General features: G+C 37.6%; 1 protein-coding gene across 1 annotated transcript in view; it reads right to left on the bottom strand.

Annotated features, from left to right (window-relative positions):
* Positions 1-927: 927 nt before the first annotated feature.
* Positions 928-21,143, bottom strand: part of LOC139469555 (tetraspanin-5-like) — a 33,769-nt gene continuing 13,553 nt past the window's right edge. Inside the window, exons 2-8 of the mRNA XM_071251747.1 lie at positions 11,482-11,676; positions 9,423-9,497; positions 8,501-8,599; positions 7,182-7,298; positions 6,183-6,233; positions 5,548-5,664; positions 928-3,135 (exon numbers count right to left, since the gene is read on the bottom strand). Coding sequence (XP_071107848.1) covers positions 3,067-3,135; positions 5,548-5,664; positions 6,183-6,233; positions 7,182-7,298; positions 8,501-8,599; positions 9,423-9,497; positions 11,482-11,676 — 723 coding nt within the window. The 3' untranslated portion in view covers positions 928-3,066. The remainder of the gene's footprint in view (positions 3,136-5,547; positions 5,665-6,182; positions 6,234-7,181; positions 7,299-8,500; positions 8,600-9,422; positions 9,498-11,481; positions 11,677-21,143) is intronic.

Raw genomic sequence — 21,143 nt, 5'->3', positions numbered from 1 at the left:
CTAACTTGACATGGTTGTCATTGAATGAGATAATCATGGCTTAATTTAATGACAGATTATCACTGTGTTAAGTTGACAGATTTGTGATGATGATTTCTATCGTTTATGGCAATGTTACTTTTCAAAACATGAGTGCTAAAGGGGGGTAACTCTATGACAACAATGTACAATATTTTCCCTTATGAACAATATGAACATCAGTCTTGTATATCAGGGTGTGTGTTTGCAAGATAGACCAGAGATGCTGTCATGGACTGACACATGGTTTAGGAAGTTTGTGGTACAGTCTTCGGACCAAGTGACGAAGAGGTTTTGAAACTTTCCCAACAACCATAGTCACAACCTCCCGAGACTAGAGCACAGAGACTAGAGCACACTGACGGGTCTTCATTGTACACAATATTTAGGTAAATCCGGAAGTATTAAATACTCATATCAAAGTGTACCCATATTACATAACTCATTACCATCTTATTGGCAAACATTGGATTAATGACTGGAAATCAAAACAAGGAGTTCATTACTAATCTTGCAACTTCAGAGTAAAGTTCTTTCGTATCAGTCGGTGAGCACTGTTTTAGAATGTTGTTAGCAATGTTCCAGGCAATATCACGGCAGGGGAACCAGAAACGAGCTTCACACATTGTATCCATGTGGGGAATAGAACCCAGGCCTTGACTAGCAAACGTATAAACCACTAAGCTATGTCCTCTTGAAGACAGTTGGTCATGTGACAGGACATGACGTCATTCTCTGGTCAATGTGCAAACAACAAACCCAGGTGGACTACGATTACAGGTGGTTCAGGTGAAGAATATCTCTATCAGGAAATATTCAATATAAACAACATTTGGATACATAATCACAAAGTACTGATAACTATACAGCTGACTACATCGGAGTATATCAGAGATCAACATGGATCAACAACGGGGTGGTAAGGAATGCTTATACGCAACTACATGTACGTCATCATAAAAAAAACAGGCGCCATCGATCAAACACATCCTGCAGACTGTGTAGAAATTTACCTGATACATGTTAACTTATCTTCACTTTCACTTAGCTGTGGTAACCCTACTTCTGTCAATGACAAGTCAATATGAAAATCATTTATAAAGCGCAGCACAGAGATCAGGTTACCACAAATATGATAAATTAGATTGATGCATGTTCAACATACACAAAATCAATACAAAGAATAAATTAGGAAGAGAATTTATGGATGACAACTTCTTTATTATGAGGAACACACATTTCGGAGTACATACTTACTCCTTCATCGGGTGAATACGTGAATACGTGAATAAACGTTGTGTTCCTCATAATAAAGTGTATCACTTCTAAATGGCTTTCAGACTTGAAAGAATAAATAGTTGAACTTGACTATAACCATATCTAAATCACTGAAAAAGCAAATAATTACCTTCGACTACAGAGAGTATAAATATTGGACATTAGGTTATGTAATGTGTATATCACTTTGTTTAAATTAACAAGAAAATGAAAACAAAATCATGACAATACAGTGAACACACAAAATGCAGATTCCTCCTCCCTCGCAGCAAACAGTAAAGTGACATTTCTCCACAAAAAGCAGCAAGCATCATTTGAGCCATGAAAAAACAAAATCAGTATAAAAGAATATAAAGTGATGAGACATGAGGTTGAAACAATGATTTGTTGGACCACTAATCATCTAAAATATAACATCAGTACTGGTCTACACTGATCCAATTGAACACGGATTTCAGTAGGAAAATAAATCTCTGTCATTGGTTTCAGACTGGAGCAATCATGAATCATAAACATTAAACTGCATCCCTTGGCTCTGTCGAAAGCACCACTGTAAGAGCTTCCAAATATCTTCATCATGACATTCAACAGAATTACAACATGTTTAAAGACAGTTTTTATAAATCCAACAAAATGTATATATATTTCTAACAGGGTAATGACAATTTTTACAATTTAAATGAAGTAATATCAATGATAAATCACATCCCTTTGTCTTGAAATCACAAGTGACTTGAGCTTTCAATCATAGCCATCAATAAGGCTGAGAAAATAGGTTTGGTTCCCAGGCAAATCCACATCTGTAAAATTGCTCTTGTAAAAAAGCATTCTAATCTGACAAAGCGTGACAACTGCATGGGTAGATACCTTTTTCACACTTCAAAAAACAGTCTTCCTTCTGCATCAATCTTTCATTTCCTGAGAACCAATGGTTGAATTTTTTTAGCCAAACATTCCACAAATGTACAAAACTCATAAATCAATGATGATTTCTTTTATACAAGTAGAAATGTGGGGTGATCTTAAGAAATGAGTACTTAAATATTTTTCCAAATGACTTGGTAAAAAGACACAATCAGGATATGTGCTAAGACACAAGTAATGGTTTTGTTTTCTTCCTTAACTCAAGACACAGAAGTGTCTGACATATGCATATTTGAACTAAATAAATAAAATAATATGTATATCGTGTATATATAGATGTATGTATACAGATGTACACAATGGAAGGATGAAACGTGTTGGGGGTGGGGGACAGGATACCCAAACATGGCCGACATTCTCAGCTGACGATAATCCTATGTATAAAACTTTGTTTCAATTGATGATTAAAATTGGTTTATTAACACAACAATCCTATGTATAAAACTTTGATTGATAAATTTACTAAATTAAAACTTATTCTTGGAGAGAAAAACATTTTCTCTATGCAATATTAAATACTTTTTAGTCTGATATCTTAATATACCAGCTGCAGAAAACAGAGGATGACTAAATGATTGAGAATAGAGCAAAACACACAAAATTAGCATCATGATTAAAAATGCTCGGATTAAGATTTGATTAAAAATATTAAAAATATCTAAAATGTAAAAATATTAAATCTTCTCTCACAGCTAATCTGGATAAGAAGAACCTATGGCAGTAGCACTGCAGAAAAATTATCTGTACTCATTAAGCGAGTAGCGTTTGGTTGCCACGGTGATGGCGTGAATCGCGTGAGTTCTGAGCTCTGTGTCTGGGTAGTAGTTCATGTCCCCCGGCTTCATGTCATCCCCATTTCGCCCGCTGGGCCTGGATGTCGTTGCGTAAGTTTTGAGCAAAACAAATTGCAAATATCTGAAACAGAAAAAGGACCAAGTGAATGAAGAGTGCCTTATTAACGAGAACATGTACCTTAATCACAAAACTAACCTTTTGTTTCCTTTTAACATTTATTCTATGATGTTTGTTATTAAGGAAGAGAATATATGGATGTCAACTTCTATATTATGATGAACACAATGTTTCGGAGTATATGCTTACTCCTTCATCAGGTGAATGAATACCTTACCTTACCTTTGGAGATTTAACGTGCACTTTCCGACTGATGCGTATTTCGCACACGGGCCCGTCCAGGCCATTTAATGTGTTTCCAAAAGGGGCGAAAGTGGTGTGTGCAACCCAAGAGGGGGCTTTAGGGGTTGCTTATATAGAATTTGGGAATTTTGAGATTTGGAATAGATGCCGATGGGATTGGGGAGGAGAACTAAGGGAGCTGGGTATGATGGATGTTTGTTTGTTTATGTAATTTTGATTTGGTAGATTATAGTGTTTTTAGATGCGTTTTATTAGTTCCGTTTTGATTAAGAATACGCCTAAGGCCTTGAAGTTTTCTAGTTTATTTTGTGGGTTTAGTATTGCTTCTAGAGTGAGAGCCTTGTTTAGATTGAGGGTGGTTTGTAATGCGGTTCGATGTGTTAGGTAGTGTGTGCAGTGGATGAGTGCGTGTTCTGGGGTTTCTAGTTGTTTGCAGTGTGGGCAGTTACCTGTAGTATGCTTTTTAATTTTTTTTAGGTGGTTATTTAGGTTGGTGTGTCCTGTTTGGAGTTTAGTGAATACTCTGTCGATTTTTTTTGATGGATGGAGAATTTTTGGTTTGGTTAGTGGTTTGCTGAGTACTTTTTTGATTTGGCTATTTGAGTTTAGATATAGGTTATGCCATTTTTTGGTGATTTTTTGCTTGTTAACGCTTTTTTTTAAGATTTTGAGATGGGTAAGTTTAAGCTTATTTCTGGGATTTTGAGGGATAGTTTAGCTGCCTTATCAGCGTTTTCATTACCGTATATTCCTTCGTGGGTGGGTATCCACAAGAAGGTTATTTGTTTGCCTGCCTTAGTTAGGTCGTTGGAGCTTTTAAGTATTTGATTTATTAATTTAGGTTGGTTTTTGGTATTTTTGTTTTGGAGGGCTTGTAGTCCACTTAGGGAGTCGGTAAGTATTAGGATTTTTTTGTGGTTTTTGGATTCTTGATTATGGAGGGCTGAGGCCATGCCCATTAGTTCTGCCGTGAATATTGATTGGTTGTTTGGTAGTCGGAAAGATTGTGTGGTTTTAGTTGGTTGTGTGGTATGGACTCCGAAACCTGTGTGATTGGAGGTCGGATCTGAAGATCCATCCGTGTAAATGTGACACCAATTTGGCCAATTTTTGTGTATGTATGATAGTGTTGTGGTTTAAGTTATTTTGGGGTCGGTTTGTTTATTTATTTGGCTAGCTAGTGTTGTGTCTATTTTGGGTATTTTAAGTTTAGGGGTGAAGATATTTGATTGTTTGCAGTTTTGTTTAAGATATGAATGAATACCATGAGGCAGAGACCATATATGTACAGGTAAGGACAACAATATTAATAAGATAACAAAAGGTGGAAAATAACAAAGAGTACAAGCTAACAAAGGAGGCCAACAGATGATTGGCGCTGATAGGTGATTAGAAATAGACATTGGAAGCCAACACTTTAGTTATCATAGCTAAGTAATTGGTAAAGGACACTGGGCGGGGTAATTAGCACTGATAGGTGAAAGAATGGACATAGCAAGGGGCAAATTGAAGCAAGCTAGGCTCAACACAAGACTCAAAGAACATCGGACCTCTGCTAACTAACACGACCTGAAATCCGCTATTTCCGAACACATCCTGAAGAAGAACAACCATATCATCATGTGGGAAGCCACCAAAGTCCTGTCTACACGAAGCCACTGACATCAGGAGACACCAGCCAGCCATGAACCGTGACCAGGGAACCTGTCTGCCTTGTCCTTGGGGCTTATTGCTTTGATCTTTGTCTGGGCTAAATGCCTAGCTGGCTTAATTCAATTTGCCCCTTGCTATGTCCATTCTTTCAGAAGTTGACATCCATATATTCTCTTCCTTATGTGTATATCACTTCTAAATGTGTCTGTGAGACAATCTACATGTGGTTACCTGAAGGAGGCCGATGCTGACAGCTACTGATTGTGTGTGTCTGTGTGTCTTTGAGACAATCTACATCGGGTTACCTGAAGGAGGGCTACACAGACAGTGACTGATTGTGTGTGTCTGTGTGTCTTTGAGACAATCTACATCGGGTTACCTGAAGGAGGGCGATGCTTGCAGCTACTGATTGTGTGTGTCTGTGTGTCTTTGAGACAATCTACATGTGGTTACCTGAAGGAGGGCGACGCTGACAGCTACTTATTGTGTGTGTCTGTGAGACAATCTACATCGGGTTACCTGAAGGAGGGCAACGCTGACAGCGACTGCTGCTACTGGGATGAGGTTCGCCTCCAGCCACTTCTCCCCTGAAGGAAGACACCCTGTGGTGTAGATCTTGGTGCTGCGGTCAATATCCTGTACAGACAGGTCCAGTGTTAGTAATCAGAACATGGTTGTGTCAAGATTTACTACCAGGGATAAACACCATTACTAGTCTGTAAGTCAGAGAATAGTGAACATCTAGGCAGGTTAGTTTTTTTCTCCCTATTCAGATGAGCTGAGGACCAGTTGGATATGACCAATGGTGTCTACCCCTGACTACTGTGCAACTGTTACAACAGCAAGTAATCAATAATCAATTCAAACCAGTGACTGATATATTTTCAAAGGACATAAATTCTTGAAATATCTTTCAGGTACCTTTGACATGCTTAAAAGAACCAAACAAACTTCACTAGACTTAGGACAAGCCGAAAACGTCACTGACTGCTTCCAACATTAATTAAACATTGGTAACTTTTATCCAAATGTTGTCATACCTTATTGAGCATTTCCTATGCCATGGTGAATTATTTACCAAGCACAACCTTCTGACCAAAAATACTGAATCCTTTACATAAATCAATGGATCAAATAAAACCAGTAATTCTTACATGTGATGTTGACCTCATTCCATAGCCACAATGTCTGTTTTGTATAATATCCTGCAAAATCATTAAATGCACATCAATGATAGTACAACATGATACATTATCACATGTCAGCTACCCAACACCCCTACCCAGTCAGCCGTGTCAAGGCTGGGAGTGGGTCTTGTGCTGTCTCCAGCCTAGTATCGGCACAACTATTACTAACATCTAATCCCCATATTCCAGTTCTTTCTCCAAGCATGGGGTACCGTGAATCTGTTAATATTGGAACACCCATTGGGTCCAAATACAAAGATTTAGTGAGTAACACCTTACACCACTTTCAGCAATATTCCAGCAATATCACAGAAGGGGACATCAAAAATGGACTTCACATATATTACTAATATGGGGAATCGAACACATGACTTGGGCATGATGAGTGAACACTTTAACCACAAGGCTAGCCCACTGACCCCCAATACACCGAGACAACAGTTTATCATCACGATTTTTCAGTACGTTTTTGACAGAAACAGAAGAACAATAATTTAATGTCAGTTGTTTCATATCCTTACTACCAAGAATTCAAATTTATAATCTAGGCCACAACATATAAATCTTTGTTATTCAAAATGTCCTCATTTTTCTTTTTCAAAACATTTCTGGTTGCATTACTTTTGATTGTAATTTTCTGATCAGACAAAGGGGTGATGGGGGAAGCCAAGTTCTTAATGTGTTTGCTCGTCACGCTGAAGACCTGAGTTGGATTCCCCCACATTAGGTACAATGTGTGAAGCCCATTTCTGGTGTCTGTCGCCATGATATTGCTGGAATATTGCTAAAAGTGGCGTAAAACCATTCTTACTCACTCACTCTGATCAGACAAAGGTTACAATTCTAAATACCCCCAAACATAAAAACTAATCATATCTTATTGAAATCCAGTTCACGAGAGAAGAAACTATCAAAATTTTTCAGTCTTACAAATTAATGAATGTGATTAAAATGAGAGTGACATACATCCGTTGGTTTACAACAAGAGAAAGGCACCCCGCAGGCCTCCACACCAGGGGAAGAACAGTTGAAGTACATGTTGTTGCCCCAGTCCTGGAAGGTGTGCACGCCACAGCAGAACAACTGAAACACAAATCACATACTGTTAGTTGTAAGGGAAATATTATTTTGTTTTTAAGAGACAATCTTTATTCCCAGTAAATGAATTAAGTAAATTTCAATCCAAAACCCAAGATGAAAATGTGAGTTGAGATATAGATCTGTGTTCATGGTTACATGATAAGATCGTTGAGTTGCATGAGGCTTGAGAAGCAAGGTACTATTTCTAGCACAACTAGTTATATATAGTTGACAGCGAAGGGTACTTCTGTTGAAAATCTGAAGATTTTTTTATGGTTTTATCACACCCGAAACACTGGATTTCTGGCACTGGTGTAATATAGGCATTTATTTGTAGGAATTATATAGATCTGCATTGATGGTTACATGATGTGATCTCTGAGCAGCATTTAGAGGTGAGGTGAAATTGGGTTTAACGTCGCGTCCAAGATTATTGCACTTATATAGCGACGTGCATGCACGTGTGTGTGTGGTTGCTTGTACTAGTCCGGACTGATGCCGATTTATAGTGCTAGCTCACTGAGATACCATGCCGCAGTTTAACATGAATACACCACTCAGACACAGTATATTGACTCCAATCCGACCAGTCCTTGTTTTAGCCCCTTAATGCCGAGCGCCAGACAGGGTAACAACAAGTACCATCTTTTAACGTCTTTTGGTATGACGCAGCCGGGGATCGAACCCCGGACCTTCCGCTCTCCGGGCGGACACTCTACCACAAGACCACGGAGGAGCAGCATTTAGAAGTTGGACAGGTAACTAAAGATAATATCAAGAACATGAAATCACGGGCAAACAAGTAAGACATGTTGTACTACTAATAGTGGAAACAGCATTATACTTCTACTTAAATCAGGATGCTGTTATCATAGGTAAAGTGGACCAGTGGGTTTGTGCTGGGAAATGTGCATATAACACACGTTATCTTCATTAGCTGTGTATCTATGCTGAAAGTGATGCCAAAAGCTAATGTGTCCTACAGACTTATATAAAGACGAACAAGTATAATTTCCCAGTTTGAGGTGAAACTTTTCAGTCTACAAGCACCAACTTGTCTTTTGGCATCATTTTCAGTAGATTTTAGTATTAATATTTGAGCTATTAAAATTGATTGGAAAGACATTATTTTGATTAACATGAGAAACATAATAAAATGAGAAAGTGAGAAGCCATGGTCTCCCAAGTGACTGTCATGAAGTTACCCAGTCATGCTGCACCCAGTCCACCAGGTTCTGGAGGTCAACGTCCTCACGGTAGTTGACAATCATGTTCTTCACCTGTGTCTCTATCTGCTCCCTCACCTGTAAACACACAGCACCAGCTTTACTCACATACATCTCTCATATATCAGTAGCCATCTATCACAGGGAAGTCTTACACAAAGTCCAGAGTACAAAACAATTTTAAGGGACAACAGAAAAGATGCCAATCGTAAGATAAAGCAGTAGGGTATTTCTTGCACAACTTGGGTCTAAATATAATACTTTTAAAACAGTAATTAGCATGATTGACTGTGTGGTGTTCATGAAAAAAATCATCTTACGCATTGCATTTTATCACCAAAAGTCTTCCAAATCTCTTCTGAACCTTCTTTTAACAAGCTTAAACAGGTGATTATAATTGAAAATATATCAGTTACTATATATTTATGACAGAAACGCATACTTAGTGTTTTTAATACTAAATTATAAATTCAAATAGTACTATCAAACCTATTCAAAATTCAAAACACACCAAAATCGCCATGGACCTACTCCATTCAAAGTATTCACTGAAAGCACTTTTTTATCTAAGTGGGAATTGCAACACATATTTTTTTTCACATACATGTACCATCGTCTTAATGTACATGAAAAGATTTCTAAAAAAAAGAGTAAAACCCACAATAACAGGAGTTCATGAAATCCAGAAATAATTTCAATGAAGCTGACAATTATTTATATTTGTGTCTGGTGAGTTGTGAAACAATCCCTCATATTCGTTTCAGAAATCTTAGTTCAGGTGATAATAGAATATAATCCCACTACCCCGGTAGTAAGAATGATCAGTGAACTGCTCCCCAGGAATCTCCAGTACACTGTGGCCCTCAGTCTGCTGTACTGGCATGTGGAGGTGTGTACTTACCCACGGTTTATAGACGAAGGCAAGGATCCCCACCGTGATTTCACACACAAATATAAAGCCCAAGCACACCATGAACTGGAAACAAGATGACACATAGTGAGAACACAAGACACAATCCTAATGATTGTACTTACCACTGCCTACTAAAGTACACATTGTTTATTTTTAATATATAACACAATCATAATAATTGTACATACTGATCTACCGAAAGCGTTTATTCTTAACATATAACACAATCATAATAATTGTACATACTGATCTACCGAATGCGTTTATTCTTCACATATAACACAATCATAACAAGGGCAAAAGTGAGCGTGGCTCACTAATACCCCGACACGCCTAGTGTGTCAGTAGTTTCAAATTAAATAGCTAGGATAGGGTTAGGGTTTGAAAAATTCATAAAAAAATGGAGAATTAATAAAAACAATTTTTTTTCTTTTGACTGCACCCCTCCATATGACACAGATTATATGTACTAAGTTTGAGAGAATCCACTGAATAGTTTAAGAGAAATCGCACAGACAAAGTTTTCGGACGGACAGGCGGATGGATGGACAGAACCTTGGTATAATAATTGTACATACTGATCTACAGAATGCATTTATTCTTAACAAAAGATACAACAATAAAAATTGTACAAATTGATCTACAGATTTGTATTCTTGAAAACAATCATTCACGCAAAAAGCTTTTTCCAGATCAAGACAAATCCAATTGTGTGAAAACACAATAACCAGTGTTAAAAGGAATTATCTAAAATCTCCCGGGGATGAAGCTATCAATCAGAAATATATGACCTTTAAACATGTTAAACAACTTCTCAAATAAGCTCCACATAGTCCAGATGTCTCCTTGGACATTGGCTATAACACAAATGGACAAGGAGCAAACATCTCCCTCAGCTGTACAGAGTTCGCACAGATTTGCCAATCAAACATAGTAAGCCTGCTTGAGCCATTTTGGACAGTAGATTCTCCCTTGCTGTTTGTGTCCGGTATAGCAGTGGGGGTTTGACAAAGTAAAGCATGGAGTGTAAGCCAAAGGTCATATGAGGCAAAGCACACGAGCGGGAGACGTGAGGTGCTTACAACTGCCTACAATCTCGGGAAGTGCTAACATTCACTACAGGCACATCCATGCTTGTTTGTCTTGTAAATAACACCTTATGCCTTGATACTCTGCTTCATGAAAACGCCAATAGGAAGCAAAATTCTGTTTGGGAACATAACATATTCTCAATAAAGGAACCTATTGGGTCTTGAACTATGAGGTTGTCGTCTACCTCAGTATATTTTCTGCTGTCCTAGTTTACCAATTAAACTATAACAGCTATTGATGATGACGAAGTATGTTGCACGATCAGATTGTTGAATGAAAACTTGCTGGCACAGACTGATTTGATTTATGAGCCATGTGGAGTTGGCATGTTAAACAGGTTCAAATGTTAAATATGTACAAGGAAAAACACAACCACAGTTGTAAAGCTGGTAGAGATCCGTGCCCTCAAGTACAGCCCAATATTTTACTGTATACACAATACTATCATGAAACGATACATATTACTTTGAAAACTTAATCAATATCTGATTTAGAACCAAAGATACTGAAGTTAAACATTTTAATTTATTTTCCTGAAATTGAGCAAGCTCATTAAGGTGTAGTGGTATCAGCTATCAGACAAAATGTGAGAATTGCACAAATATTGACACATTCCACAAAATCGTCAATATTTGGGCAAGTTTGGTCAAAAACTCAACTCCAGCCTTGATTTCAATGAAGCCCACAATTCCAGCTTGACCAGTATCTCTATCTCCCTTGCGCCCTGGATGCATGGGTGGCCAAGTCTTGTGGGTTCGAATCCCGGTTGGCCCCGATTATTTTTCTGGGTTTGTCAGCACTATACCCATGCTTGTTGGTTTCACCAAGTGGTATACGCCTGAGACCTACATCACTTGAAGCTTTGCTCCCACATTACGTCATCATGCCGTGATACGACTGTAATACTGTTAAAAGCAGCCTTAAACCCAATTCCCTCACTCCCTGGTGTACTCACAGTGCAGAGTAGGCAGGTATTCTCCCTGAGAGCGCCGATACAACCACAGAAACTGATGGAGGTCATGATGAGGCCCACGATGATGAAGATCAACGCTGGCTCCACCGTCAGGTTCGTCAGCTTCCCGATGTTCTGGAACATGTCCTTCTCGGCCCATGCCCATATTCCAATTCCACAGACTGCACCACCGATAAGCTGCAATGGAGAAAGTTGTCAGTACATACAGTTGACTTATACAGTTTTACCTTGGCCCTCAATATTTAAGTACAAGGGTTTCATACAGCGAATATGAGGCTCCTGTAAAAGTAATGAAATATTGTTGTGTACTGTACTGTAAGATCCTTTTTTTTTAATCACCGGACCTTTATATAAATTGTCAAGAATAAGTTACAAAGAATAATATTGTGCCTCCCTTGTGATCAGCACTAGATCCTCAGATCATTCAGGTAGTCATGATTCCACAGTACTTGATTGCATATCTCCCTATATGACATTGTCCTGGGCATGGCATATCTACATGACATTGTCCTGGACATGACAATTCTACATGACATTGACCTTGGCATGGTATATCTGTAACATTGACCTGGGCATGACATATATACATGACATTGACCGGGGCATGGTATATCTATATGATATTGACCTGGGCATAGTATATCTATATGACATTGACCTGGGTATGGCATATCTGTAACATTGACCTGGGCATGGCATATCTGTTTGACATTGACCTGGGCATGGTATATCTTTCTGACACTGACCTGGGCATGGTATATCTATATGACATTGACTTGGGCATGACATGTCTACATGACATTGACCTGGGTATGGCATATGTGTAACATTGATCTGGGCATGGTATATCTGTAACATTGACCTGGGCATGACATATCTACATGACATTGACCTGGGCATGGTATATCTATATGATATTGACCTGGGCATAGTATATCTATATGACATTGACCTGGGTTATAACCTAGATTTTAGTATTATTTCTCAAAAAGCCTACTGACACTTAAGTACTAGAAACTACTAGTTCTTTTATACAGATGTCAAATCAGCTGTTTCAGTCACAGGTGGTTACTGAGATTTGAAACCTGAGATTGACAATACGAAATGAGTATTTTCCATTGTTCTGAGTTCACATTGAATTTTGCATCACTGTGTTACTATCAAGACCGGCAGACAACATTAAAGGATTACATAAATTCAAGAATCTCTGTGTCAATCTGCCCTCACAGACAGGATCATAACATATCACGACAAGACCAGAAGCTTAACAATGCTGTGTTATTGCTTCAATAAGCTGACTATTGTTGTCCCTGCCATGGTAACCAGTGACCTAGTCAGTACTGACTTCCTTCACTGATCACATCAACAATCCATTACTATTCTCTGGACCAATCAATCCAACATGACACAGGAACATCCATCTGTCATAGGTACAAGTGTCCATAACAATGTTGGGAATCGCTGTGGCAATAACTGTTCTCTCCCTCTCAGTCTCTAAAAAACAAATGTATCTTCTTGTGTATGGTTTTAATAAGCAACCATTGACCAGATACAGAAATACTGTCAGCTGACCATCTTGACAAACCTTGGTGACAGCGGGTGCTAACTGCCTTCACATCATATCACAACAACATATCTCCTTGAACCGAATGAAATGTTGAATAAAATAAGTTTGGGAATCAGTTGATCAATGAATAAATTGGCATTAATGGTTTTACTTCATTTGAACAATTGTTAATTAAAACTTTTTACTTGCATGGTGTGAATTAACCAGTCATAATCTGTACCAGCTTTTATCACTGTTTCACAAACTGAGATCCTATTCTTTAAATTGTGTTGCTGGTTCACATATTAATTAACCTGAGGAACTTACAACCCAGTAAGAAAAAGAGGTCAAAATAACTTTTCTTATTTATTCCAAAAGGATTTTTTTTTTTTCCCAATCATGTTTATATTATTTGCAAAATCTGCCTGAAAATAAGACCATGTGCTGTAATTTTGCATCTGGCATATCCAACCTTTTCCAAGTACACGAAATAATCCAAAACAACTTGAATGTGGTTCTCTGTTTATATAAATCGTATGTTCCCTAAGGGCTATGCAATACGAACAACAAGACTAGCTGTTACATAACGTTTGCTTCAAGATGAAATATTTCACACCCTCAAGGTCAATTTGTTTAGCAAATGCCTGTGTTTGGCTCATCCTCAAATGTTCTCAAAGTGCAAATCCCACGACTATTATTTTCTTCTTACATGTCAACCAAATTCATAAACAACTGTGAAATTTGAAGAACAGAAGGAACAACCATAATCAAGAACTTCTAAACTTATAGTATTATGTGAAGAACAATATCTTCAGTGGAGTGTGATTGGACAATACAAGGACCAGGGTTCATCTTGGACAATAGTCTGTGAGCACAAATCGTCTTTGTGCCAGTATACATGGGGTTCTGATCAGGGCAAGGTGATTTCTATAAACAGTTATAAGATTTTATTTATTTTTTACTTTGTGAGATACAATTTTACATACAAACCACCATCATCATTCATCTATTAACATCAGTGATCAGGGTGTGGAAGATTTGTATGAAAATAATTAGGGCTGACCAAAAGATCGATAATCGGAATTAACATTAGAAACATTAACAATTATCAATATGAAAATCTTGTCATCGATAAACATGTTACACAAACAAATGTGATGAAATAAAATTTTAATTTACCCAAACAGTCTTGTTATTGTCAATCATGACAATTGCCCATGACGGACAGCAACTGTTTTTATTATAAATTAAATGTTCACAAAGTAATCCATGCATAAATGTGTCACCACTCTCCAGTGGCATAAAGTGTATTGATTTCTTTCGGACTTGTTTGTATATTTGCTCAAAGTTACTACTCCGATATTTATCGATAATTGATCGATACTTAGTTACCGATTATCGACCTCTATGATCAGTATCAAAAGTCAGCCCTTGAAATAACAACCATGATAACCATCATGTACAATGTTTTCAAGCTGGTAAATCAATTAGAATCACAAACTCCAATATAATACTATAAGTGTCTGGTAGATGTAAGAAAGATTGACAGTGCTTCGATACTATGTTCGTGATTGACACCACAAGACCATGAAGTCTTAGTTATACTGAAAGAGAGCTCACTATAAGTATAATAAGCAATTGAAACTATCTCTGATATTTGAAGGTTATGTGTTGATTCATAACTGTCGAAGTATACAAAGCACAGAATAACAGACTTTGTATGTAGTCTAGGAGCCCGGGCATGCTTTTTGTTGTGCTGACTTTCTCATTGCTATTGAGCTGCTAAAAAAGTTCATTCTTACTCTTACCAGGGGTATCAGAAATTAACTGAAAAAGATTTTTATCAGCGAGAGTGAGTGAATGAGTGAGTTGGGTTTAACGCTGCTTTTAACAGTATTCCAGTTATATCACGTGGTGTCAGCTTAATGTGGGAGGAAAGCCTGAAGTGATGCAAGTCTCAGACGTTTACCACTTCGGTGAAACCCACGGGCACGGGTTTGGTGATAGCAAACCTAGAAACATAATCAGGGCGAACCGGGATTCGAACCCACAACCATAGATTTCTGGCGTGCCCAAGGAATGCAACTCTGCACAGCGAATTGCGGCGCCTTAGGCAACTGGGCCACCCGTGCCCCTTTATCAGCGAGATCAGCAAATATATCCCCACGCCACATGCTCTCAAACCTCACCTATTTTCAAGCCCCTAAACAATATGCAACCACATTCTTAATGAAGTCATCACGGTAGACGGTTCAAAGCCCACTGAAGACATGCTGCTGAAGTCATGTCACAAATTAAGCTACATGAGCTAAGATATTCAATAAGTAATGAAAACATACCTCAAAACTTACTTTTTCACTCATTCACATTCTAATAAAATTTTATCAAATGATATATTTGCTTGAGAACAATCATATGCACTCATAACGTATCGACTGCTGTTTGCAAACTTCCTGTGTTTAATATCATGTGACTGATCATGATGTGCATCTGTTTTCAACTGGACAGTAATGGAGGGGTTTCAAGTTATGGGACCTTAACACATGACTTGTCTCACTTATTGTGGCATTATCACTATAAAAATAACAAGAAATGGTTCTTTGACCATCTCAGTGCAAACAGAAATAAGTGTTCTCAAACGTAAGACCTTATTTTAGTGTACTGGGACTGTTATAAGGCACATAATCAGGAATACTTCTTCGAAAAAACCCATAACATGAGGATAATGCAATATCATGTAATTGCACTCCAAAGTGATTCCTGATGAACTAACTGCCTGGGTACCGATGTACACAATCTTAGCACTACGACTGTTGTAAGTCTCTGTTAAGGTATGGGAGTTATGACAAACAACCTTAGCGCTAAAATCGCTTTATACAACGGCACCCTGTTGGACATCAATGGGATTATACCACAGCGGGATGTCAGCTAAAGGGTCATGTTCCACATCTAGATGCCCAGTATCTGTATAGTTCCAGACAGTGTAATTCATGTTATGGGAGTCATCATCTCCGTGTAGTTAGGATATTAATTAACTTTGTTTGCTTGTTTGTTGTTTAACACCGCAGTCAGGAATATTCCAGTTATATGACGAAGGTCTATAAATAATAGAGTCTGGACCAGACAATCCAGTGATTGACATCATGAGCATCGATCCACACAATTGTGATAAGATGACATGCATCAACAAAGCCAGCGAACCTGACCACCCAATCCCATTAGTTGCCTCTAACGACAACCATCGTTGTCTCTTACGGCAAGAATGTGTTGCTGAAGACCTATTCTCTACCTGGATCTTCATGGGGAATTAATTAACTGCTGAATTTATATACATCATAGGTGTGTGAACTAGAAGGCAAAAGTGGTGAAGGACAAAAATCAAACTGACTGCGAATTTTCCCAAGCATATGCCTCCTTTAAGATACTCCAAAATAGTTTGGCCGATACAGTATTTTGACATACACATTCCTCAGCTCACAAAATATGTGTGTCAAATTTTTTGCGCAACACAACCCAATAGTTCAAGCAGTAGTTACAAACACAAATCTGATCATCTAATGTGGATGTAACGTCTGAGGGTTCAACATGAAAATGTTTCTATGGTAACAATCAGAAAGGTCTATAATCACATTGTTAGTCATCTACTACATAATCTGACACATGACATTTTCAAACTGTACATGGATAAGCAAGACAGACTGTAATTTTACCAATATTGATCATATTATGAAGAAACCAAAATGAGCTCTCAGCCACTGATCAAGTTTCACATACATCACTCTCACCGAAACTCATGAAGAGATCACATGATTACCTGATTCCTCTAAAAGTAAAAACAAGTGTAGTATTAGCACTTGAATCTGACGTCAATTCAAATAAAATTTGGCCTATTCAACATATAAAACAAGACAGGATTGATTACATCACACCAGATATTTTCAAGACAGTTCTGCCTGTCTTTGTTTTCTTCATCCATGTCTTAACAGTTATAATCCTCATCATGAGCCCTGCATCAGCATATGTACAGGTAGCCTTGTCCCAGTGGGGAGACATCAGAGAGGCTGGGGATAGACCTATTTTGCAGGGTTGGGGTGGTACCGTAGTTTACAGATTTTTCGCCCCAAAAGTCAAGTCGGTAGGTTGAATGTTTGGGGTTTTTTAATCCAAATTCAAATAAATATTGGTTTATTTTTTCTTACAAAGTTTCTAGGATACATATAAAACAGGTTTTAAGTACAGTATTTTAAAAAAAATATTTATAGTGATAGTGACAGAAAATGAGGTGTTTTATTAACATTCTACTTATTTATGATCGGAGGAATAAAAAAAACCCACTGCTTTTCATTTTATAATGTATTTTCACATTTCAATTTTGGGGTAAGTTTTAGCAAGTTTTAAAAAGTCAAGAGACAATGGGCTTCTCTTCCTAGTTTTCAAGAGGATCCATGAGCTACTGTGTATGTTATCAGCTTCCTTCACTTGTCAACAGGAATTTTATCACATTACCCAGATTATCCGTCTTCCAAACTGAATCCAGGATATCACACATAGTGTGGTGTAATTGCACGCCATAGAAACAGACAATCAGTGTCCAACATTAAGATCCTGGGACCCTCAAGGGCATAACTTAAGTAGATGAACAGTCTTTTTGTATCTACAGTGATCTACCACCCCCTAGATATCGCACCTTAATCCCCTGTATTCCAACACTGTTGGTCCCCCAAACTTGATATGTCTTATCAAGAAACAATAACAAGACAAAAAGTGAGCAGGGCTCACTAAAACCCATGACTTTGACTCAAAACATGAAAAAAGCAATATTTTCTAAGAAAATCCCCTCATCGAAATAAAACTTTGCACTGCACCTCTCCTATTGGTATAAAAACTGTACCCCCAATTGGAAAAGAATCTATGAAGTAGTTTTCAAGTCATAGGTCACAGAAAAGTTTTAAGTAAAAACATTCTGAGTAAAAAAATTATAAAAAACTGTATTTTTTCAGAAAATCCAATTTTTCATATCAAACTTTGCACTGTACTTATCCTACAGGTAGAAAAAAGGGTTCACCAAGTTTGAAAAGAATCTTTGAAGTAGTTTTCAAGTAATAGATCACACAAAGAAAATTCCTCAGAAGGACGGACAGATTTTCTTGGTATTACTATATACCCTCGCCCTTTTAGCTCGGGGCTATTTAGGTGTACTGAGTAAAATACATCCTTAACAACAGACAAACATTATACACACAACCATATAAACAAGATTAGTGTAATTTCCCTTCCTGATGGAGCATAATATAATCATGATAATCTAGACTGGTCGTAGTAAACAATCCTGGTTGATGTTCAATGGAGGATAAAGTTATGTACAATAAACATGCCAGGTACTTTTATGTTTGGCGATGGTCCAACTCAGTAACATGGGCTGATTGTCTCAGCAAGGACATCACAATAGTATCGTGATCTATAGCTGTTTACCCAGTATGGACTATTTCGTGACTGTTAGTTGATTTTCTTCCTTGCAAATAAACCTGGAAACCATAATCACACAGGTCTCAATAAATTGATTTTTAGTTCTTTACAATCGCCTACTTATTTCTAATTTCGTATTATTGAGTTTTTGAAATTCAAATGTCATTATTTAGCCCAACAATTACCTCCTGAGAGAAGTGAAAACAGGTGGGCAGTCATCTGAGGCAACACAATTTGTTGTGACATGACACGTACGATTGTTGGTTCAAATCCTGGTTCTCCCAGATATGTTTCTAGGTTTGTCAGCATCATACCCGTGCTCGTGGGTTTCAGCAAAGTGGTAAACATTTGAGACCTGCATCAATTCAGGTTTCCTCCCACATCAAACTGACACGCTGCGATTTTACTGGAATACTGTTAAAAGCGGCGTTAAACCCAACACACTCACTCACTCACCAGTGACCAATGTTTTTGTGTCATAATAGGCTTTCCTCATACTTTGAAACCTGTGATAATAAAAAACACTGTTATGTTACGATACGTATCACAAAATACATAGGTAATGATACGATACATATCGCGATGTACATATTTATGTCAAATTGTGTGGAAACTTCTTGACCACAAATATTTCATAGCATGTTCTAAAGGAAAAGCTAGCTGTAGACGTGTGTTCCTAACTGCTATTTTTAGTAGTGAACTTGGAACGCTAATTACAACACATTTTGACAAATTTGACTGACAAAATTGCTGGGGGTCATTAAATGACTAGTAAGTAATATATTTTAGCAAGTGTATGGTCATGTATCAATGGGTTCGAATCCCGTTTCACCCCGATTATGTTTCTAGGTTTGTCAGCACCATACCCGTGCTCGTAGGTTTCACCAAAGTGGTAAACGTCCGAGACCTGCATCACTTCAGGCTTTCCTCCCTTATTAACCTGACACGCCGTGATATAACTGGAATACTGTTAAAATCAGCGTTAAACAAAACTCACTCACTCATGTATCGATACAGAAGAAAATGTATCATGTATTGATCGATGCATGAAAACTTATGATGTACCGATGTATCTTTTCAGCCCTAATGCTGTCAGGATGTCGTGCACTCAACCAAGTTACAAGTCTGACCACAATCCATCATAGTGCCTCTCACAGAGCTCCATCTAGGCTGAGTATTTTGTGTAAATTATGCAAAATAAAGTGCGATTCCCCAATTAATACTGCGTTGCTTTTAAACAAATATGCATGAAAATATTCAAAATCTCAATAGTAAAACAACACTGTGCGTAATTACCCAATGTATCCTTTTCTATTTGTATACATGAATTTCTTTTCAGATCTTTATTTACTGATATAGTGCAGGTGTCACATGTACATGAACTCTGCTGCAGTGAAATGCATGAAAAAAAAGAAGTACATCTCGCTTATTGTTAATTTGAAGTGAACAAGTTGTGAGATTTCATGATATTTCAAGCAGAATTCTTCTTCAATGGTGTAAAATGCCCAATAGGCTGGACCAAAGGGAGTAAAAATTCATTCAATACTGACAGAAAACTATCAATATCCAGTGTGAATGATGACAGGTGAGTAAAAACAAAATGGCTACAAACAAGTATATGGGAACCCCGCCTCTTAGCAGAAGAAAGAGGGTACTGAGGACCTATTCTAATGTAAACGAACAAGTGATACTGTTATCCTTTTTAAGTGTTTTTTTTCATTTTGTTTGTTGTTTAATGCTGCACTCAATCAAGTGTGGACCTGACAATCCATCATGAGCATCGATCCACGCAATTGAGATATGATGACATGCATCAACCAAGTCAGCGAGCCTGACCACCCGATCCCATTAGTCTCCTCTTACGACAAACATAGTCGCCCTTACGGTAAGCATGGGTTGCTGAAGACCTATTCTAACCCAGATTTTCACGAGTCTCTTTCTAACAACTTCAATCAAAACAGTACAGCTAATACATGTCCATGTTTTGAATGCAGTAAATTATTGAGGATTCGTTTTACAGATTGCAAACACACACTAATTTCCGATTTACCTATCTTACTTCAAAGTAAGTGTATCTTTCCATAGTTTGTGTAATACGCTGACCCTTGAACAACAATGTGCTGTATCTGGGCCTTAGATAGCAAATTATAGTCACATTGTTACACCACTATTCAAGTTCAATACATTTTACTGTCTATTAACTACCTACTACCACTACCCTTAAACTAGGCGCAATAATCAATCTCAGTCCTTTTGTTCTCAAGACAAAAATCTTAAGTCTTTTTTATAAAACAAACAAATTGAGTTTTGTATCAAATACATAAAGAACAAGATCAATGGCAGTCATTTGTCATTATCTTCATTATATTTTAGTCTTAATATACTCACCACCAAAAGAAAGAGAACCATAGAAACATATAGAGACGTATGTACGTTAAGAAGATAACTTTCCAATGTGTACTACGTCTTAAAGACAAAACTAACAATTAGTCAAGTGTTCCTACAGAGTGTCTTTATTCTTATCACGATATGCTGCATGTGATTTCCAAACTTTACACATTAATCCTGCACGAGACAAATGGTGCATCTAGAGTCATGGATCTATGACATCACATGTAATGTGGCCAATTGT

This window comes from Haliotis cracherodii, unplaced genomic scaffold (genome assembly GCF_022045235.1).
Source record: "Haliotis cracherodii isolate W230 unplaced genomic scaffold, xgHalCrac1.p SCAF_2, whole genome shotgun sequence".
NCBI lineage: Eukaryota > Metazoa > Mollusca > Gastropoda > Lepetellida > Haliotidae > Haliotis > Haliotis cracherodii.
The sequence above is the reverse complement of the archived record's forward strand: the minus strand, read 5'-3'. Positions and strand labels throughout refer to the sequence as shown.